Below are 23348 nucleotides of genomic sequence, written 5' to 3'. Positions count from 1 at the left end.
TCCTGCGGCGCTGCCCTTTCAGGCGGAGCGGAGGCGGGCCCTGGCCCTGCCAGCGGGAAGCGGCGCGGCGGCCGCCCGCCTCTCGGCACTCGTGGATGGCGGCGTCGGCCCCGGCGGGTGCCGCGCGGCTCTGCTGGGTACGAGTCAGTGGTTCCGTGGCTGTAGCTGACCCGGGCTGCGGCCTCCCGTCGCCCCGAGGAAGGGGCCGAGGGCCTGGGCCCAGCGTGCAGACTGCGCGGGAGCCCCAAGCTCCGTGGGAACGGGTGCCAGTGACGGTAGTGTTAAAAATACAAGGGATCAATGGTTAATCTCTTCTCAGCAGGCCGCGCGTCTGGGATCTGAGAGAGGGTTATGTTTCCTCCTTGCGAGCCGGGATCCTCCCCTGGAAGACGGGTGGCGGCAGCGCTCGGTGGGGCTGGAGCCAGGCTCAGGCTGCCGCCGGAGCCCCTTGCTGCAGCGGTGGGCGAGCTGAGCTCCGAGCCCTGCTTCCCCTGGCGTGGGGAGGGCTGAAACCCTGCCGTATCTGCCCGTCCCAGCTCCGGAGTCCTGCCGGCTGGAGCGTGAGTTAAACGGGGTGAGGGTGCGCGGCCTTTCCAGGAGCCTGTGAGGGGAGCGGGCCGGGAGCGGGAGCGCTGCGAGCCGCCCGGCGGGAGGCACTGTCAGTCCGGATCTAGCGCCAAAGCTTGGCGATAATTCTTTTTTCCACACATGGGTTTTGGTGTATTCTTTTTTTAGATAGAACGTGGTGGCTGCATACTGAATTTTCTGAGGAATTTTGTGAGCTGAGGTTGGAGCTACGGGACGCAGCCTCGAAGGGGGCTGGGGAGAGGATTCTAGGGAAGTGTATTGCTGTTTGCGGGCACTGCTGCTGGACATACGCAAAGAAGGAGCTTTAGGGAGTCCAGGGTACTTTTGGGAAAGCCTTGTTTCCTGTTGTCTGTAGGCATTTGAGGTTGCACTTGAACGAGGTGGTGGTGGGACCACGCAGCTTTGGGCTTGGAGGACCATAGAGCCATGGAAAAAATCAGGTACTGCTGTTGAAAAGTGAGGGGGAAGTAAGGAGTTTGCAAGAGGTATGAGAGATGGAGTACCAGAGTTTCTCTCTGAATCTGCTCTGAGAACTCAAATAAATATCTCCATGTGTCAGTGATGCTAGAAATGGTCTCTCTGCTTAAGGAGAGAGGTTAATCATCTGGTTTTCCTTCACACTTAATCCAGACTTGCTCACTGACCTGTTACTTGTCTCTAAGGCACTAGGGCTAGCAGAAGTCTCTGTAAACACTGCAAAATGCCATCAACATAAAGCCAGTTGTGCCTTGGGCAAGATGGACTAAATAATCTCCTGAGCTGTCTTCCATCTCTACGTATCTATGAGTAAAGAATCTGGATTTATGTACTACTAGTAGTTAGTTATACCCGTACTCATGGGTTTGTGCATTGATTACTTTTTTTTTTCAGTTAGGGTTTTTTCCCTGCTGTAATGTTAACGGTATATACCACCTTGGAGGGACCACTAGAAGTATGCCAGTGCAAAGATATCATATGCTAATTAATTTCCTTTAACTGGTATAGTTTACAAGTTGTATTGATATGAATCTCCTTTTGTCAGCATAACTAATTATAACGTGAAAATGCTCCACTGTTTTAACTATATCCTTACAATTGAAATGGTATGTTTTATATAAACAAAGTTTAAGACCTTTATGCTTCTGGAACCCATGTCAAAAATGTTTTCCTCATGTCTTAATTTCCCACAGAACGGAAGACATTTGCCAGGTAAAGTAGCTGTTACAAGAGCATTACTTTAAATCTTGCCTTACTGTGTCTTAGCCTCAAATAGAGCCAAGATGTACATCTGTGATCTCTACAAATACAGCAAGGTTACATGAAGAACAGTGGAGAGTCCCCTGAAAGTTTTACTCTGCACAGACATAGCAACCTGGCGGTGCCTGGAAGTGTTCTGACCAAAGGAGGGTTTTATTTGATGATAAAGATAGGAAAAAATTTGGATTCCGCTGTTAACCTGACTTGGAATGGAGATCTGCTCCCCTGGCTTGATGACATGCTAAACTTTCTAGCCTGTACGTTACCTTTGCACTGGCCTGTTTGCTAAAGCAGTGCTTTTAGTGGCACAAAAATCAATAAACCAGGGAAGCTGCAGAGTGCCCCAAAATGCCCAATAGATAAGCACAAACCTGAGATTTGGATTAAAAAAGAAATTAGTTATCTATGTGGTTGCAACAGTTTGGGGTTCTTTTTTTGCTCTATGCCAGGATAAAGCAAGTGAGAGTTTTGTTTTGTTCCTTTTCTCAATGCCTGGTGAAAGCGTTTTTGATCTTCTTTTCTGTTTTTTTTTAATTCGCCAGCTAACCTATGAACCATACAGCTGCCTCTAAAGTCTCCTTCTAACTACATACCGTGAAAATTTTCTACTAAGCCTTCTTCCTCACCTATTCAATTACTTTGTTATAACTTCTCTAACACTGAGTAAAGTTATTACTAATTAACTGCACCTAGAGGTATGCATATGTACAAAAAGGAAAAATGCATTTAAATCTGTAACAAACATCACAGTGTTCTAAGCCTTATCTATCTACCTATAACTATAGCTAGTAACTCTTAACCTAAACATATGGCATATAAAATTTCTGTCAAGGCCTCATCAACTCTGCTGCTTAATTAGCTCTACTCTGCAGTCCACGTTTTCCTGTCAGACCTCAGTGAAATTGTAAGTCAGATCCATCTATGCTTGCTGAACAGATGGAGATCTGAAACCAAAGGAAAGTTAATTATCTGTGTCACATGGAGGATGCTGGTAATTCTCACTGAATTTTGAGCTGCTTTGGCAAACAGACAGAACTGCAAAGATTTTGCATGTCTGCCCTCCTAGCTTATGACCCAGTAGGAGCAGTCTGCTCTGGTTGTAGTGAATTCTAGGATCCACACATCTCCATCTATGATTAAACGTGAAAAATCACATGTAAAAAACTCACCTTCCTCCTGTTTTGCCTGTGATAAATGGAGCAGTAGATTTGTCCAAAAGAACTTCTGGAAGGAAAGAGCATGTGCACATGTGCTCTGGAGAACAGGCTGTGCAGACTACAGAGCATGCAGAAAAGAAGTGGCCTGGGTGTCATGGTGAAGTACGTCTCTGACTGTCCCAAGTTTCTTTTCTCTGTGTCCTGTAGAAAATTATGGAAGTGGTTCTTGTGTGTGTGCCTTGATACCTATTTGATGAGAGTATCAGGTGTTGAAAGAAGTAAATGCAATCTTAGTAGCTGCATGTTTTTTAGGCAAAGTAATCCAAGTACTGGTTGGGAAGCAAAGTCTTTCTGAGGGGAGCGAACAGGCTAACCTGAAAACATGGTAAAATGCACAGTGTTTGTACCCAGCTGAATTCACATTATTTCATACTGCTACATGGCTAGAAAACAGCAATTTATCATAAGTGTAAGTCATGAAGTCTTGAAGCTGGTAGCCCCTGACTGAAGGACCAATTTCCACTGTAAAGTGTAATCAAAGGGGTAAAACTGAAATTACCTCAGTGTGCAGGTGTGAAACAGGGCACCAATTTGTAAATTCTTGTGACAGAAGCCCCAGAGAGTGCCCTGGAAAAGAAAACTTTCTAAGGGTTGAGTGACAGTGGACTACTTTGCTTTGTCAGACATGCTGGAAATGCTTTTCTGGAGTTTTCTTGTCCTTGCTCTTCACAATAGCTGGTAGTACAAAACTTGAGGAACATGTCTTTCAGAGGAAAAGGGCATGCCTGTGAGAAGGTGTGTGGGGCTATGGGCATGAGAAAGTTATATATATAGCAGGTACAGATCTGCCTTTATTCTCAGGCTTTTGTGAAGCTGATGTTCTTTAGCCCATACCCACCCCCGCAGTAGTTTTGTATTTTGGGTTTTTTTGTTGTTGTTGTTGAAGGTTTTGCTTTTACTGCATTATGCAGTCCTCAGCTTGAGCTCAGTCCTAAAAACCTGAAAGCCTCAGTCACGTTTTACTGGAAAGAATTCTTTTCCCCAGGTATATTAATGCTGAACGTCTTGCCGGTCACGGGGAAAGCGGGCGCTGGCTGTCACAGCAAGGACACTGTAACACGCAGCCCCGCGTAGTCAGGGCTGAGTGTTTCCTTACAGTACCAGCTTTTCTTTCTGTAAGGAGATAAATCACTGAAGCTATATTTATTTCTTTCAAGATTATGTCAATTTGCAGTGTCTTATTTCCCCAAACACTGTGTTAGCCTCTCCTCGTGTATTTCCACAAAATCTTGGTGTTCCTATTTTTAGACTCTGTTGGAAAGTGTTGCACTAGAACTGGCGTTCATTTCAGCGTACATTTTAGTGACTGTATCTCCTATGTTACCTCCTCTCCAGTAAGTACCTGTAACTGTGCTGTGAGAAAAGCAACGAGCTTGCATTGCCTTCCTTTAATTTCTAGGCCATTTTACGTAGAGTGTTCGAATGGCATCACGAATGATGATGTGATGAGCTTTGTACTCTGCTTACGAATGCCTGTTGGAAGAGAAGGAGAAGAAACGAGAATGAGGGGGATTGAGCAGAAAACCAGATACAAACAGATTAATTTTGGGAGGAGGGAAAGGAAGAAGTAACAACTCTGTAGTTCCCTTCCTCTCAGGATTGTTCTGTCACACAGCAAAGAGATCCATTATCCACTGGATCTCTGCAACCAGATGTGGAGATAGCCTCTGCCATGCATGCTTGGGCAGCTTGCTTTTATTTTATTCTGTTATTCACTCTTGCTGTGTGATCCACTTAGCTGGGCTTTTACAACTGAGTCCTTCTAAAAGCTGAAGCGCTGAAATAATTTGCTGCCGCTGGTAACAGCGGTGCTGCCAGTCACCGTCGCTGTACCGGTCCGCTCTGCCCACTAGAGGGCAGTGGTGCATACGGGTTAATGCCGCCTTGCCCTATTCCTGTGTGAAGCTGTTAAATTCTCACCTAATTTGAGATTCTGCCTTATTAAATGCTGTCTAATTCAGAGCTGGCTGCCTGCCATATTGAAGTAAGGAGTACTTGGACTAGATTTTTGTAAGTGTTGGCTTCTCAGCTTTGTTACATCGTGCATCTTGCCAATAGATGCCTGTTCAAGATTCATCTTGTGTTTGTAAAGCCATTTTTACCTTAGGAAGGGTTTTGATTTGCTTTTCTGTATTACTCCTCTCTTTCTTCTGACACACCCTGTTCAAACATCCCCTACAACTGTTGAGAAAAAATGCTCACTTTCACATCTGTGACCACCTAGGCTGCTTATCCTGCTGCCATGGGGAATCCACGTAAGCTGTTGTTAAAAAGCAGGGCTTGCCACCTGCTATGTGACCCGTACCTAGAGGGTAACCTGTGTGCTGCAGTGATCTCAGTTCCTTCAGAGCAGAGGGAGCATAGCAACACCAGCACAATCCCCCGGCCTGAAGGGAGAAGCTGCTGCAACAAGTCAGGTTTAATTCAATCGAGTGGTCTTTGAGAGAGGTAATAAAGGTAAAAGTTCCAAATGGCTACACTTCATGAAGTTGCATTCCTGGGCTAATTTGTTATGCTGAACCCAAGGTAAATCACCTCAAAGGAAGAGAAAGGAGGCAGCCAACAGGTGACTTAAACATGCCTTTAGGGCAATAACATGAAGGAACTGGAGGGAGAGAGTTGTTCACCTGGGGATTAACTAGGAAGTAAGAAGGTTCTGCTGTTTCATCTACTCCCAGAGCAATTAGGCAACAGATCATTTTTCTGAAGGAGGTGAGTGCATTCCTGGTGCTGCTGAAGTGTATTTAAATTTGTATCACACTAAACACTGCAAAATAACTTGGCATTTACCAGGCTATGAACTCAGTGGCTCCTACCGTTCTATTAGAGAGCGCTTGTTCCCATGGAGAATCAAGCTGTGAATATTTTAATAGGTCATAGTCATCAACAGTGGATACTGCAGGAAAGTCTTGGCAGGTAAAATAAACAAGGGTTTAATTGGAGAGGATTAAAGGTGTGTCAATGTTGATTTTATCTGACACACTTTTAAATCAAAGTCTATGTCTGTTTGTAGGCAGTTTTTTTCTTATATAATTTCTCTTAGTTTATCGGTGACTCAGAAATACATGAGTCTCCTGTGGAGTATTAAGAGGGGCTTAACCTATGCATTGTAAAGACTTGTGCTAATGAGGCTTCAAGCAAAGAAAATCAGGTTACTTATCTGTGCCACTACTTTGCCACTGACCCTGACAATTTAATGGTGATTTATTATTTCTGGCATGCCTTCCAGGCCTGTTAGCAGCATGCTCCGAGCAGAACTGCCCTGAAGTTTTTAGGAGTCCCCAGAGAACAGCACTGAGAGCCATTTCCCCACATCTATATTATGTATCAGTCACAGACAGCATGCAGAAACACTCTTGTAGCACTATCTAACCCATGCTTTGCTTTTACTGCAATTATTTCCTTAGTATGGCATTCAGATTTCTGTACTTTACCTTTCACCATGACACGTGGGCCAGCCTCACACACATCCTGCAGCATTCTGGGCTTGACTTGGCAGGTTTCTGCTGAGTGTGCTAGTTCAGTGTTTGCTTCGTAATCAAGCGTGTGCGGGTAACCGTGTTCTTTCAGAAGAGCTATGCATGTTCTTGTGTTTTAAGTACCTTGCGGCTTCCAGCCAAAATGGCAAATGCTTGGGCAGAATTCAGTTCTAAACAAGCTGTTCTAAAAGACTTCTTCAGTACATACCAGCCAGCCAGATATTTGACATGTTACTGGGACATGATGCTGCTTCAGAAATTTTCAAGGAAAAGAGAAAAAGCCAGTAGTAGTGCTGGTGATGATCTAAGTCACTTGAGGTCAGAAACTTGCCTGTCATCGTTGTGAAGGTATTAGTGCCCTAGACTTTTATCTCCCCAAGAGATCCTTTATCCTGTTGTTGGTACACAAGAGAGAAATGAGTTCTCACTTGTGCTTCATATGTCTGATTGGAGGGGAGGCACACACCTTGTCATAGTTGTCATATCAGGCATCTTGCTAAGACTGTGTGTAGGGCCAAACCAATGAGCCTACTTTGTGATAAACCAATGTCTGTCTCGACTGTGGTTTTATCCCAGAATTGCTTCTGTGCATTTGCTGTCTGACATAAAGATGCAGTTCTTTTAATTGCATATGAGCTTTTTGGAAGTACTAGAAGCTTTGTGAGAGAGTGCATCTTAGGATTTGTCTGCTTGGTGTTTTAGACTAAAGGTATGAAGTGCATGGATAAACTAAAAGCTTATTACATTTGCCATTAAATTTATTTCTTCAGAAGAAAAATGTCTCGATTTTGTTATGTAGCAAACCTTACTTCTGAATGGGAGCATTTACTCTACAATCTGTACATTCATTAACTTCACACCTTAACTTTCCCAAGTGCCACTGTGTAGACAAGCTCTCAGGACAAGTGATGTTCCCAGTGAAATAAAATTTGGTACAGCTGATACCAGTGACTTGTAAGCTGGGAGTAAAATGGAAAGCATTATAAATTCATCTGTGCTTTACAGACAGGATCATATGCTTTTCAACTGACATAGCCAAAAAATCTGTTTGTACATAGATATCATTCCTTCCCAGTGGTAGTCACTGAACAGATTCTGTTCTACATGCCAATGGTCTATAAGAGAGCAGGTGTTTCTATATCTAACGTACTTCAGCTCTGAACCCAGGGCTGTTATTTTGACTTGGAATCAGGACACGTTCATTCCAAAGTCTATGATCCTCACTGCCATAAATACTTCCCCCCCCCCCCCCCCCCCCCCCCCCGCCCCTTGTTCTTAGTGTTTTGCATTATTTTAAAGAAAAGATCACCATGGCAGTCCTCTCCTATTTGATTTGAGTGACTTTTCATGCTGTACCTCTGTGGGGACAATTATTTCCCATTTTTAAAAAAGATTGATTACAGAAAATTGCATACAATGCTCTGGACTGAATATCATTCAGATAGGTGGGTGCCTTGGTATTGCTACTGATGACCTACAGAAAAGGTAAATTTGAGTATGTTTGGGGACTTACCTAGTAATCCTAAAACACAGGGTTCAGGAAGCAGATTTCTTAGTTGAGTTTCTGTATAGTTTGAAGAATCCTAGTTTTAATATACCAGGAGAAATAGGCCTTATGTCTAACTGAAAAATCTGACGGCATTTTAGTTAATTAAATTCTCTGAAGCATCCCTACCTGTGAGGTAGGGAAAGTACATGATATCCAAGGATTCAATCACTTTCAAAAAAATGTAGCTGCCTAAGGTATTAATGAGTTGGATTTATTTATTAAACCAGTATTCAGCCCCATTTGTGTTACATTTGAAGAGCTTCCTGTACTACTGAAATGCCAGGAATGGCAGTGGAAAGGCTGTGGTGAAGGAATGATTAGGTAAAGGAGATTATTCCCAAAATCAAGGTTCAGGATTTAACAGGCTAGGACTTTCTGAACTGGGTGTCTGTTATGAAGCCTCTGTAACCTCTGAGGATCTTGGGGCTCCCTGTTTTTCTGGAACACTAGATGTCAAGTAGTCACAACTCCGCTTCACCTTGCCCCTAATTCACCTTAGCAGCATATGTCTCTAAGGATTCAGTTTCACCACACAGGGTGAGCAGAAATAGCAGCTTACTGTCATTGAAAGAGGGAAATACAGGTCCCTCATCTCAGCCTGCTCTGTCTCCTGGCTGTGCTTTTTCGCCTCTTACCTTGTACAACTGTTAGCAGTTGCTGAATTCCTCTGCAAGCCCATTTAGTTCCCTAGAACAAGAGGAAAAAAGACATTGGAAGAAAAAAAAAAAAAGGTAGTTCTTTTATTTGTTCCTACATTAGTAACTAGTGTGATGCAGTAAGAGTGAAACCATAGACCAAGGTGTTTGATGCTGGATAACCAGCTGCCCACTCTCTGTGTTTTGGGGTGTTTCAGATTACCTCTGGTCCTAGCCTGTAGACTACATGGCCATTATTTGGGCATTCACGTTGGAGTGTATTAGGTGTGCTTCTGGAGTACATCTTTCCGTTTCATCTACAACTGTCCAGTCTGTGTGCTTTAAGACTGCTCCGCCATGCAAACCAAGCATGGTAAGTGAGGACAGTCAGGCATTTTGTTCCCAAAGAAAACACCTAAGCTGAGCTAAAACATAAATAGAGACATGGCGTTAGTGAACTGAATCAGCTCTGCACGGGAAGGGAATGGCTGCAAAGCTACAAGAGTGGGGATGACCTGCTGTCCTTTGGCAGGCTGTGTGTCTGCTCAGCCGTGAGGACACACAACCTAACTGCTGAGATATTGCCCAAATCCGAGCTCCTATTGATCACCTTCCTAACAGCTTGATGCCAGCCCTGCTTCACTTAAGAAAGCTGACAGGTTTGCAGCAGAAAACTGCTGCTGTGAAAAGTGTGAGGGCTTTTAGCTAAAAGCTTCAGTTTTCTTGCTAACTGCAAGGTGAATATGTCTGTTCAAGAAAATGGTGCAGGTGACCAAAGATAACCAACTTGCAAACAAGCGATCACATTTCATTCATGGTGCAATTTTTGGGCATGCACATGGTTAGCTGTGTTTGATCTGATTGTGCACACACACCAAAATCAGTCCTAAAAAGCATACTTGCCACACCACACTTTTGAAAAACTCAGGGCATGACTCCCAGCTAAAGTGGTGCTAGTGAAGGGTAAGCTCCCAAATGTAAATCAGCGGCCAAAATTTTAAACCAGTCATCTTGTAAGGACCAAAGCTGATGAAGCATGGCTTCCTATGTTTTGTGTCTCGCAACTGATAGCGACACCTTTGTTATGCTTGGCTAAAGTCTTTCAGACAGGTGACAGTAGCTTTCCTATGTGCAGATTCTCTGATTTGTAGAAGTATATGGGTATCCTTCATGGGGATTAAGCAGAGTCTCCCTCTTCTGCCTACTAAACGAGTTAAAGGGCCTAAACTTTTTTAAAGGTTCCTCCTCTGTCCTGTGTGGCTTGAATGGGCCTGCACTCTATCTAGGCACAGGCTGATTACATCAGCCTCATTTCCATAGGAAGCCAGATAAGAACTGGGAACCAAGTGTTAAGCTTCCAAAACTATTCGAAGGTGAACCAGAAGCAAAGAAAAAGAGGTAGTAAATCATTGCAACATTTACCTTTCTGGTACCTGCCTTCTGAGTGGGATCCCAAACCCTTTAAACACTCCATTTGCAGTTTGTGGGAGGAGACAGGCATTGCAGAACTGGATTTGGATTCTGCACAGCAGATAGGGAGTTGTTTTCTGGGAAGCTCTTAGGAGCACAGGCCTTGACTGAGTAAAGGTTTTTCCACGTCACAGCCATGTACTTTGTTACCTAAATTCTTTCAATGATCAAGTTCCAAATTAATAGATTAACTTTATAGCTAGGCTCCCAGGCTGCAATTTCTGAACCTAAGGCATTTGGAAATTTAAATGGGACATGGGAAACCAACTTGATTTGGGAAAAAAGATTTACTGATTAAGGTTTGGAATAGTCAGTTTTCCATTGCATTTTAACTAGCATAGCCAGATGTCCCACATCAGCTTAATCTTCTTGCAGGCATGTTCCCAGTGTTGCACTTTGGACCTCAAGGTTTTTTTGTGTTTCTTATAGGTAGCTTAAAGATGGATGCTTCCAAAGGAGTTCAGCCTACAGGAGAGTTCACATGTCAGCTATGTGGCTTAACAGCTCCATACATATACTATGGACAGAAGCCACCCAACACACGCTCTATTGTGTAAGTACAGCATTTCATATTACAGATCTCATTTATGCAATGAGCATTAGAACAGTATTTTTTGTTTGTAACAATATGCACTACTTGAACCCAGTAACATGCCATATTGGCCCTGAATATGTGGCTTGGTACTTAAAGTAACTTCTTTTTTTCCAGAGGGAAGAAATGTTAAAAATTGTTAGTGTTGATAGCAAAAGACAAAAATCAACTTTCCTGTCCTGCTTCAATAACCACGCAAAGATTTGTATTTAACCTGTTTCCTAACCCCACTGACCACCCTACTATTTACCTATACCATTATTTTCTTACTAGAATACTGTTGACTGTCAGCCTAGCATTTCTGGGAATAGCTCTTCCTCACAGCTGTGTCAGCTGGGCAACATGTAAACACAGCATGAATTAAATACATATGTTAAAAACACTTTTTAAGAGCTGTTTGACATGACATGGAGTTTTGAACAGGAATGCTTTTCAGCATGACACAATTCTTTGGCAGATTGACATTACAGTATGACATTAATAGTGTATGGAAATTTAGTACATATTTACATTTTAGGAGACCAAAGCCTTTTCTGTCTCTGCTAAGTAGGGATAGTTTCACCAGAAACTATGCAGTTATAACTTTATCTGCAGACAGTAAACTCCCCATAAAACAAAGCACTTAGCTTTAAATGTACGAGTAGCTCTGTTGAGGCCATCCTGGTCAGTGAATCCATCAGGCAAACATGGTCAGGAACTCACTAGAACTGGAAGTCAAGCATGTACTTAGTATTTCACCCCGCTAAGACCGCTCTGTTTCTTATAAAATGGAAACAGCTGTTGATCACCACCTGCTTGGGATGTTTTCCTTAGGCAGCTGTATTTTTCTCATTCCAAATACCATAGTGGTACTGGTTTTCCCTCTTCCACTCAGCAATGGCCCACCTTTGATCAACTTTGATCAACTCTATTCTTAAAGAGTCTGAATCAAAGCTGAACGTGCATCTTAACTTTAGGTTATGCAAGCTCAGTGTTAACATCTCAGCTTTATTTGGACGGCTGAGATTCAAAAAGCAAAAGAATAATGCTGAAGCATAACGCTTCTGTACATGCGTATAAGAAATAGTTTTACACACGATCTTTATTGGCTTGCTTTCTGGCCTACTCACATGTTCTAAATGCAGTGCTGCAGGAAACATACACCAGACATGAAGGCTTGTACAATGGCCAGTTCTTTGCACTGATGATGACTACATTAAGACTGTGAGTCTTGCAAGGGGAGCTTTGCAAAGGTAATCCAGTCTTTGTACCCTAGGAGATGTTGACAGTTTCCACCTTTTGACTCTCCCCTGCTGTGAAATCTACCCTTAAAAGCCTGAAATTATTCTCTTACAGGCTTTTGGAAGAAAGCTATGTCATGAAGGATCCTTTCACCCCTGACAAGGACAAATTCCTCATCCTTGGGTCTCATTGCAGTTTGTGCAGCAGATCAGTGTGCGTTGGTACAGTAAGTAACAAGCAAAACAAACTTCTTCAGTCATTTCTTTTTGTTCCAGTCCTGGTGATCTGTTAGAGAAAGACCAAACAGAAAAATCCAAGCAGTCTGTTTTTAAGGCAGGCTAATTGTGTGTTCTTATGGATACCCCCAGATAGAGCTTGTTGTATTAAATGAAAATGGTCAGCAACTTTAATTGTCCTACTTACAGATGAGCACAGTCCAGCCTCACAAACACAATGAGTCATTTCTTCCATTTTCCTAGCACAAGGAAATGCAAAGGATACTTCAAGACCTTTAAGGTTCAATAGATTGTACTATACGAACAGTAGATTTTTTTCCATAAAGGGAGTATAAACGTCCACGGGTTGTTAAGTTTACATCTACAGCACAGGCCTGCCATCCTATTTGCAAAAGCTAATGTAGAAAGTGAGCAGAGGGGAGAGTTATGCAATGCCTTGATAGGTCTCTAAAGAAGAATGAATTTTAGAGCAGCTGGTATGTCAACCTTAAAACTATGAAGTCTGAATGTGGTCCAGAAAGGTGGCATAAATTTACAGTTGTCCTAATGCCTTCTCCTCGGTGCAGAACTGGCCCCTTTGTTTGCTGTGAGTTCAAAGTAAAAATGAAGACAGGTTATTACCTAGTTATCAGTGTCCAGAGGCTGTACTGTGCTTCTCTGAGGCAATACAATGAACTGAGGAAACTTAGGTTCTACTCCTTTCCCTCGGCAATCCAGTTTTGCAGTTGAAAGAGACTTGGGACTCATGCAGTAGTCAGGACTAGTGCAGGACTCAACCCATGAGGAGAACATCACCTGATGGTTTACACAGACAACGGCCTGTGTTTGTTATATCAGATACCATTGCCCTAATGGCAGCAAGATACTGACCTTCTCTTTCAAAGTGGTTGTTTGCTATCCTAGAGTAACATGCTTACATCTAGAGTGCAGCTAACAGGTGAGCTACTAGCAAGAGCACACCTTGGTCTTAAGTGTCAGCTTTAGCAGTTTTCAAATTCAGCCTTTTCAGCCCGTTCTGCAGTCGCAGTGGTTAGGGCTCAGCTCCCATGACATGATCCTTACTGCAAGTAGCTATACTGGGAGTTTTAAAACAAACAGACCCACTGTAGAATTTTTTTTTCATGTTTGGTGGCCAGTTATAGTTGTGATGGGACAAACACTCTAGCTTCCTCAGACCGTGAGGTGACATAATCTGGGCAACTGGGACTGCTCATATGCCAATGCCAGGCAGTTTCTGTGTGGGGACTTGAGGAAATTCTCTGGAGCAAAACAAAGGGTCAAATTACACTAACAAAATTTAGAGGGTTGGACAGATACAGCCAAAAGGAAATTGGCACACTTGGACAAGTTTAGCTGCTATTCTGACTTGCAGGGAGTTAGCACCAAGGATGGATTTGGTCCACTACCCTAAGAGGAGCACGCAATACCACTTTTCTCCTGATTATGTTTGTTTCCTATTTCTGAAGTCTCTTTTATCATTTGAATGAACTAAAATCACAAAGCGGCCAGACTAGACATTGCAACTGAGATTTTTTTTTTTTCCTTTCTGGAACTACCTGAGGACTACATGGGAGTCAGATAAAGTGCCAGTGCTCTCTGGTTACATCTTTGATAGTTAGGTTCAAGTTTCCAGAGCCAAGTAGCTCAAGGCAGTTGTGTGGAGGCAAAGCTTACATGTGAGCAAGATCTTCTTAGTGACAATGTCCCTGTCTTGGCTGGTAGTTGATTCACTCCCACACACAGCCAGAAGAAGAGGCAAGTGCAGCTAGTCAGATAGTTTGGGTTTATAAGCTTGATTCCTGCCCTGACATGTCAGGTTTATCCCTCCTTTTTAACAGCAGAGGATTAGTAACTCAGACACGTTTTGGGCAAACTTGAGCACATTTAGCTGTTTTTATTCCCAAATGAAGTATCTTGAATTTACGAAGGATTCAACAGGCATTTCCAAGTCTGGCAGTTAAATCTGTCAGAAATACAGCATTTCAGCCTCAGTATCTTTCTACACAGTGTGCATTTCTGAATGAAGGTGGGGCTTTTTATTCTCAAAGATTTTCTAATTGTTGCAGTTAATCTAGGGCCTGACAATGTATAAAGGATATTAGCAGTGAACTAATAGAAGCCTCTTCTAGTCTTTTTGACATTCCTGCCTACTTTATCTATTGTGAAAATACGTCAATCATTTACTTCTTGTTATCTGAGTCTTCAAGATTCCCCTGATGGTATGACTCAAAGCAAAACCTTGATTGTAAATAATTGAGAATAAATTTCTTGCCAAACTGGCCAGGCCAGATAGTGAATCACACATATGACTATGGTTTCAAAATGTATTTAGCAATACCACTTAAGTAACATGGAAAGAGAGCTGCAGAAATGATAATTAGTGCTTTAAACACCCACAGCACAAAGCAGGTAAACACATACTATTCCTCTTTCATGTGGGGAAAATTAAAAGTCCAGAGAAGTAAAAACTTATCCAAGGCAGTAGAGAGAGCCAAAGTTAGGAAAATATCTCTGTGGATTGATTTTGGTTTCTCCTTGTGCTTGACCCAAGTAGATCAACTCAGCCATGTGCTGAGTGTTTCCATAATGTTATAACATAGGAATTGAAGCTGAGGAAACTCATGCTTTCCTGGGCCTCTTTGGCAAAGAAGGTGGACCAATTTGATGCAGCGTTTCCAATGACAGGTTGCTTTTATTCTTATGTTAATTCAAAATAGTACTAGTCTGGAACCTGTGGCAAAATTGAGACTTTTCTGACCTTAGCTTTGGTAAAGGATTTTTGTATCTAAGGAGGCTTAACTGCAGATCAGATTTTAGGCTTTTCATGAGACAAGCCATGCTAGCTGAAGTGTCTTTCCTTACAGTTGCTATGCCAATGAAAGTCAAGACTTAGCAACTGTTCTGTATAATGCTCATAAGCTCACTTCAAATATTCTCTGAAGTCTCACTCAGTTGATTTACTCCAGTCAGCTTGCAGCACACATTATCCTACTGAAAAAATCTTTAGCACAGCATATTGGTAAGTGCCATTTTTTCTGGTCCAACTGGATTCAAAAGATTATCTGTTATGTCTTAAAACTTGTCAAACACCACAAAAAGGAAGATAATAAAAATGCTTTTAAAAGTCCTTAGGAATGTCAAATGCCCTTCTTCCTGTTTCCTTTACAGAAAAGGGGAGAGGAAATTATATAATCTGACCACATTAGTCATTTAAAAGTTATTTCTTTTTTATTGCAACACTTGGTAGACATAGGAAAAGAAAAGAGGTGGCTTCTGGAGAAGAAAGGAGGAAAGGGAACAAGTTTTCTGCCTTATTGCTTGCCTCGGGAGAAGGTGACTAAAAACTGACCTTGGACATGACTGTAGGTATTAAGTGATAAACGTAATACTATAGCTACTTTCCATTCAGCTTCCAGTCATGCGGGGTCAGTGCTGGACACAGTTAGGCAGAACCTTTCCTTTGCATAGTTCCCTTTATAAGTGTGGTAAAGATACTGTCCCTGTATATATTACTTTCAGACATGATCCACGTCAAAACAGAAATAAACACTGACAGCATGCTTTGGCAGCTCAGTTTTGCCTGAATTAGACTATTAAGTTTGAAATTGAAATGGCCCCCACCTCTCTTGGTCATGGAAGGGCTGAAACATATTAAGGAATTACCGATTAAACACAGAACTCTATCAGGAAATGGTCAAAGAAAGGCTTGACTATACATAATAAGTGTAATTCATAGGGCTTTAGAACAACAGCTAGTCTGAAAAACCCCAAGACTGAGAGAGGAGGACTAAGGGTATGTGGACCCAGATGCACAATGATTTGTACTAATGATTTGCATAAGTCCCATTGGCCAAAATCAGCAAAAGTTGGCAACTCATTTCAGCTAAAAGAATGGAAGTTGAGCACCTGTATTGCTGTGGGGAGCTGCATCTTAACATCAGAGTTCCCCAGCTGCAGAATAGGGGAAAAGCCTCTCCCCTCCTTTGCCACTGCCCAGTGGTGCAGTGTCCATCACCATGGAGCCATGAACTTAACCTGGAGGCAGGTGGGCTGTGTGCCATTCTGCTATACAAACAAGAATAGCAGAGCCAACTTAAACTCTAATCTTCCCTTCTTAATTGGCAGCTTAAAGTATTAAGGATACCAAGAGACAAAAAACAATAGGCTCTGGAGGTTGTGCAACTGAAATCCAGTTTCAGGGCTTTTCAGAGACCAAGGCCTCACCCTAACTGACTATGAAGGCACCTGGCTGTCAGTGCAGAAAAGGACAATAGATGAAGAGAAGTTGTTCCTCAGGCTTGAAAGTCGCACAGCAGCAGGCTGATCGTGATTTTGATATAATCATCTGCTGAATCTACTACTAGAGTCCAGATAATGACGTGGGAAACAAAAGCAAGAACAGAAACACAGGAATATCCAAGCGAAGCCCCCAGAGAAAGGCCAGCTGCAAATGACCATGGCAAGAGGAAAATTTTGCTATTTAGGTAAAACACATGGAATCCATTACTCCCCAAAAGATGTCCTGATCCATCTAAACTGATGTCTTTATTCATGCTCAAATCCCCAAGAATAATCCATCAGCAACACCAGCTCCAGCTTACCCATTAAATCCTATTTGGAATTTAGTGATCAGCATGCCAGGAGAACCATGGACTTCAGTCTCACTGCAGGGCAAAGGAATAATACATTAATAAGCTTCCCTACCATTGCCCAAACTCTGTACTGCAAATAGATTAAAATACCATCAATTTTGCTCTTCCTCAATAACTCTTCTTTGCTCCTCTTCAATAACTAACATCTGGTTAGAGCTAGCTGCTTGAAAAATTAATATTGGGCCTGTAACAATTACTAGCCAAACCAACTGTGAACGAAACATGTCAGAACATAGTATTGTTCCATTCCAAGGACACGGAAGATACCTTCTTTTTGCACAACAGCTTTTATACTTGCCATCAAGAATTCAGGGAACAGACATCAGCTCAAGCTTTAGTACCATGGGTGTTTTTAGTTTTTAATCAGTGAGTATTATTCAGGGTAAAGGTGGGTAGTGGATGAAACATCAGTTGAATTGCCTCAGCCAAATTAAATTTGTTCAGCCATTCTGGTTATTGGACACCTCTGTGATGCTGATATATTTATACTTTTTAGTATTCTCCTAGGGCAATACAAGCACAGAGGTTAATGAGGTTATTTCAAGTGTTATGGAAAAAGATGCAGCTGAAGTCTTTGAGACTTTACAGCCCTATGCCTACGTTCTTTGTACTTGTGCTGGTCTTTAGGCCATTTTTGTGGAGATTGGCAAGGAAGAGTGTTCTGAGACTTCAGGTCTCACATACCAGTGCAGGAACTTGGAAGATCCTCCCAGGAGGGAGGAATCTTTGTAAGCTAAGATTTAGCTTTAGAGGAACACTTTGCTATTTAGGTAAAACCCATGGAATCCATTACTCCCCAAAAGATGTCCTGATCCATCCATACTGATGCCTTTATTCATGTTTAACTCTTGAAGAATAATCCATCAGCAACACTGGCTCCAGTTTACCCATTAAAACCTGTTGATTAGTGATCGCACCAGGAGAACCATGAATGATACTTGAAGGACAAGCCAGTTGTAAGGAAATGTGTTGCTGTTCTCCGTAGCAGTGAGCTGGTGAAGGTAAATTCTTTTAAAGGAGCAAGATGACAGTTGATTTGTTAGTGTTTGTTACAGACTCAGTTTTTATTTTTCACCCATTTAGCTCTAACCAGGTGTTAGAATTATCGAACAGGAAGAAGCAAAATTGCTGGAATATTTCAACCTAGAAGAAGAATTCAATTTAGAAAAATTTGAAATATAAATGTTTAATGAGACTGGAACTTAACAGTCCCATTTTGTGTATCATGCTAATAATGTTATTTTCTTTACAGGAATGTAGTCTGTTCTACTCCAAAAGGTTCTGCCTCCCCTGTGTGAATGAAAACCTAAAGGCCTTTCCTTTGGAAATACAAGAAGATATGGATAAAAGGAAGGCCCAACAAAAATCCTTCCCCTGTAAAAAAATGGATACAGGAACATAAATATGAAGGACCAAGAGAGACAGATATTTGGCAGGGGTTTCTCTTCTCTCCTTTTGGAGACTATCATGTTGCTCCTTTTAAAGAAGTGACCTTCATCAGCTCACTACTACAGAACACAGTAACACATTTCCTTACAATTGGCTTGGTTTCAAACATAACCATCCAGTGATTGCAGTGCCAGCAGTATGTCCTTAAGGTGTTGAGGAGCCAGAAAAAACAGCAGACAAGCGTGTTGTCACCACATGAAATGCATATAGTAAAAAACCTAAACAGCATATAGCATAGAGCCCATGTCCAAATTTTCGTATTTGTTATTTTAATGTATTATGTTATTCTTGACACTCCTACAGTGTTACAAAAATCTGAGCCAGATGTATCTGGCTTAATTCAATATACATACAAGAAAGTCAGTATACACCAATTGTTAACCTGACAGTGCTGTCCTGATAAGGTATTACCATAGACAAGGAGTTCAAAGCTTTATTGTAAAGTCTAAAATAAAACTGTTATGAGAAAATGTCACAGATATCCATAGAAATATCTCCATTCTTCAAGACTATAATAAAATTATAAAATAAATAGAATATATAATAAATAAAATTATAAAATACTATCACAGCTTTAACACTTCTGAAGGTAGGTGCTCTTATAATAAAATAATAATTAAAAAAAAGATACAAGTCACTTGCACTTGCACTCACTTGGCACTCAGCCTTCTGGTTCATGTCAATATAGTGACAGGAGAGGACCCTTAATACATCTAGTTTTTGCTTTACAGGTAAAGATTAACTGATATTAAATTGAAAAGGAATACAAAAGTTCAGTTAATAAGCTCAATTCTTACCTGAACTGGGCAATTAAACTGTACCTAGAACAGGGGTTTCAGAAACAGTTTCAGTCAAAAAAAGAGTAAAAAAATTGTGAGGCAAATAGCAATTTGTTTAGCTCAAAAAATTAGCTGCTCAATTACTTGTGTTGATTTTGCCTTCATTACAAGGAAAATTTAGGTGACATTTATGTAAAACCAAATAGTCACACACCTTAAGAAGATGTCTAGAATGCTCCTGAATGACCAAATCACATTATTTAGTCAAGCTTTTGTTGGTCATTGGTTCAGAACCAGTTAATGTCTTGTTAGTATCTCCTCTTTTCTCAACTATCCTATCCATATAATTTGTCATATGTCAACATCTAAACTTGATCATTTTAGTAGAATGATCTGTATGTCTGTTAAAAGAAATGAACGTTATTTCAGCGAGTTCTTTTTAGTTCTTCAGGATGTTTGTGTCCTAAAGTAAATCTTTTTTTTTTTTTTTTTTTTTCCCTGACCCTAGTATGTTGGTGTCCTCTGTTGAGGACTGGAATTTCTGCGGTTACTAGAGGAGCAATAACAGACCTGTTAGTACCCTTCTCAAGCTCTATGTGCTTTATGACATTATATATGTATATGTGTGTATATATATATATATGTGTATATACATACACACATCTTTGTGGGAAAAAAGATACATGTTAGAAGTCAACATTTCAGATTCCTTTTTGCAGTGACAAGAGACTACACTTTCACAGAAAATGATATTAAATTTATTTAAAATAGGTGGTATTAAGTTTCCGTTTTATGTTAGACTTTAAAAGTTTTAGTGTATCTTACCAGCTCTGTACAAATAACAGAGGCATAAACCTCTGTGCTAAAACCAGAACTTTAAACAGAACGAGAGATGCTAAAAAGAGAATTGCAGCGCTTTTCTGTCTTAAAATTGTAGTCTTATAGTCAAGGTGACAAAAAGCAACATAGTTATGTGAGATCATGTAATATGTTTATACCAGCAAATGTCTTTGTAAAACACTATTTCCTGTATGCAACAGGTTATATCTCAACTCTTAGCTTGAGAGTACATTTTAGAAGCCTGGCTAGCGCAGTTCGCATCTAAACGTGAGTGTGTCTTTCAGTTGTATGACATGCAAGTCTGTCTTGGGACTGGGGGATGCGCCTACTAATGTGCTGGGAAGGAGCTGGTGTCTCTGAACTGTTTTGCCTCCTGTTCAACCTCCTCTGTGCTCTTAAAGAAAAATGCAGTTAACTCATTTATTCATAATCATTATCTTTGCCATCATGAGATGATAGCAGCATCATTTAAAGCCCTCAGAAATGACCCTACCTTTAAGTGATTGTTCAGTTGAACCAGAGGGGAAGTAGACTCAGTTACTAAAAGGCAGCCGAACCTGTAACTACAGAATTTTTAATTTGGTCCAGTACAGCTCATTTATTTCTCTTGAGCACAACAGAGAAAGCCAAGTTAAGGGTACCTCTGCTTCACAGTTACCTAGTTACACATACCTTTTAGGTGAAGAAAATCGTATTTCCAACAAGTACCACAAACTGGCTCAATAGCTCAGGGCTGTTAGATATGTTCTGGCATCTCTGGTCTATGCTTTAGGGTAAGAAGGTTGACCTACATACAACTTGGTATTTTCTGGAATGACAAAGCATTATTATGTATTTCATATTCTTATATTCACATTGAACATAAGCATTATGGACTTGGTATATTGTTTTGGTATGTATGTGGTTTCACAGACGAAATGCCATCATGCCCAAACTTACCAGCCACGAGGCCTACTCTTTGAGGAATGCAGTCGTTATAGTTTGGTTTCATCAGGTTCTGCAAGTACTTTCTGCTGCTCAGAATCAGGCCTTCAATGCTCCTCAGCATAGCTTGTGATTCTTTACCCTCTGCTGTAAATTTTGCTTCAGCACTCTTACCAGCTTAATAAATCCCCAGATTCTTGAAGGAAACCAATTATCAGTGATATATCCTTCCAACAGATTTAATTGAAGTCATGCTCATCAAATTAGTGTGCTATACTTCATGGAGAAGTGCATTCAGTGTTTGTTGAATTCAACAAACGTCTCAACCTGGTCACAGTCAATGAGAATGAAAGGACACAGCAGGACGGTGGGTCGGCAGACAAACTGATGAAATAGCTATGTAAATACATATTATGTATGCAATGTGTGTATGTACGTTACACGCACGTTCCCAATTTAAAGGGTGTGTCTAACAGTAAACCTGTAAGCATCAGCACTTTAAAGATGTTTGAAATATCATTCCAACTTCAAAACGTCCTTGCAATACTCACATCTTATTATGTAGTAAGCGTACTTAACACAGTTTGTTAACAGGTATTTGATACTAACCCAAAAAAACCTGGGCACCAATTCCATCAAAGGTTGCTTGTCCACTCTTGTTCACTGCTAGAAATCAGCATGATTACTCCCTGCTCTAATGTTAAGCAGCTAAGTTTTTTCTGAAGCAGGCTTTGTATACCAAATTAAGGCAAATCAGGTGAAGGCAAAATCATTCAAGTTCTTAACTACAGCAGAGCAGCACAAAACACATATTCATGCCACTGGTACTATGGCAGGAGCAACAGGCGCCACCGTTCTCAGCTGCGCCACCACCCTGCACTCCCCAGATCCTGATTTGGCAAACATTTACACAAGCTATCAGTTGCGATCGTTAGTGGTTGTTCAAGAGCACCAAACAGAACTGCTCCCATGTACATAAAAGTTACTCATGTGTGCAGAGTCTTTGAAGGAGGGACTCTTAAGATTTGGCAGCTGCTTTGGGTAATGTACAAGAGGCAGCTAGCAAGCGTGTTTGTGTCAAAACCATGACATTACAGTGAATTACTTCCCTGGAAGTAAAAGATCAGCACAAGTCATTAAATTCACTTCTAAAAATACTTTATTTTTTTTTTTTAAAACCATTAAGGCAAATCCATATTTCAAATTAACTGTGTTTACATTCAGTCTTAAAGGATGACTTTTTAATTTTTTTAAAGCACATAGGTTCCTACCAGTCTCTATACAAACACTATGAATTCAACCTCTTATTTTTAAAGGAGACAGAAAAATCAGAATGCAAAAAAGACAAAAAATGTTTAGTTCAAGTTTTTTTCATCCTAGATCAGTAGGCTGGTAACATCTGAGAATGCATTGTCATATTTAGCTATGTGTAATTTTTACATTCCCAAGTGCAAGAGACTTTGTCTTTCCTGTAAATCCCTGTGAGACCAGGGCTTCCATTCTTTCTTGAAAATTTCATTTGCATTGTTCTGACAGAAAGAAACTTGGGAACTTGGCTTGAATTAGTGGTATTTTACTGGGAAACAAGCATTCCATGAGAACTGGGTTTGACTACTCCCTGCAAGAAATGTCTGTTCTTTTAAGCTCCATATTTACTGTAATAAAATGTACCCAGAACCTCCTAAAAACATACATGACTGGAAACAATGATTTGGTGGTTTTTTCTCTTTAATATTGATATCTTGACTTAATTAAACACTTGCTAGCTCTAGTGATTAGGGTTTGGCAAAGTTATCAAAAACGTGCTTTTTTGGGTCATACCAGGTAACGGATAATTTAAGATGTGATGAAGGGGTTTAACATTATGATGTAGGTAAACTGTTGTGTTACAATCCTAAGGGAAATTCAGAGCGATTGTTTGTAAAAGCTGTGACATAGCAGAGGCAATGCGAAATACAGCTCATCCGAGAGGCTGATAAAACAGGCTTTGTCAAACAGTTAAGAGGGGTGGTTTGGTTAAAATCCATAACACTAGAACATTGATTACTGAAGAAATAACTAAAGCCATAAATGCTCTTCCTTCCACTTCTGAAGCCAGAGGAAGGTATCTGTGGCTACTGAGATGGAGCCAGGGCTTCACATATCCACCTGCTCCACAGGATTAGTTTCCCAGGGGAGAGGGGTGAATGATTTGATCAGAAGCAAGCTCCCTGCCGCTATCCACAGAAGAGCCGTAGCAGTCTGCTTGGTAACTGTGTGCTGGACGGCGCCGCTGGTGAGTGCCCACAGATACCGCTCTGCATACGCACATGGGACCACTAACAGCTGTGTTACTGCTGTTACTCCATGAAGGCAACCCTGTGCTGCCGCGTGGCAAAATACACCTTGACATGCAAATGTCCCAGAGGTAATGGAGAGTGGATTTGAACAGCACTCTACCTGGTTATCTGCACATGAATCATCCACCAGAAAATTTGCTAA

General features: G+C 41.2%; 1 protein-coding gene across 4 annotated transcripts; it reads left to right on the top strand.

The window, feature by feature from the left end:
* Positions 1-27: 27 nt before the first annotated feature.
* On the top strand, positions 28-22557 carry CDPF1 (cysteine rich DPF motif domain containing 1). Of its 4 annotated transcripts, none has more exons than XM_055809123.1 (6): positions 28-137; positions 323-560; positions 944-1028; positions 10604-10727; positions 12102-12213; positions 18128-22557. In XM_055809123.1, exons 4-6 carry the CDS (start codon positions 10615-10617, stop codon positions 18275-18277), a joined length of 375 nt encoding a protein of 124 aa, XP_055665098.1. In that variant the 5' UTR covers positions 28-137; positions 323-560; positions 944-1028; positions 10604-10614; the 3' UTR covers positions 18278-22557. The 4 variants fall into 4 exon arrangements, with proteins under 4 accessions (XP_055665098.1, XP_055665099.1, XP_055665097.1 ...); XM_055809124.1 differs by having other exon boundaries at positions 62-137; positions 320-560; XM_055809122.1 differs by lacking the exon at positions 323-560 and having other exon boundaries at positions 79-269.
* The last annotated feature ends 791 nt before the right edge of the window (positions 22558-23348 follow it).

The sequence above is a fragment of the Falco peregrinus genome, chromosome 6 (assembly GCF_023634155.1).
Source record: "Falco peregrinus isolate bFalPer1 chromosome 6, bFalPer1.pri, whole genome shotgun sequence".
In the NCBI taxonomy this organism is placed as follows: Eukaryota; Metazoa; Chordata; class Aves; order Falconiformes; family Falconidae; genus Falco; species Falco peregrinus.
Note: the sequence above shows the minus strand (reverse complement) of the source record. Positions and strands in the feature narration are given on the sequence as shown.

Bases quoted from the DNA above. Each gene is read 5' to 3' on its own strand.
- CDPF1 (XM_055809122.1), top strand. From the start codon at position 96: ATGGCGGCGTCGGCCCCGGCGGGTGCCGCGCGGCTCTGCTGGGTACGA. The intron at 270-943 runs GTGACGGTAGTG...TGTTGTCTGTAG, and splicing joins CTCCGTGGGAACGGGTGCCA to GCATTTGAGGTTGCACTTGA. The intron at 12,214-18,127 runs GTAAGTAACAAG...TTTTCTTTACAG, and splicing joins GATCAGTGTGCGTTGGTACA to GAATGTAGTCTGTTCTACTC.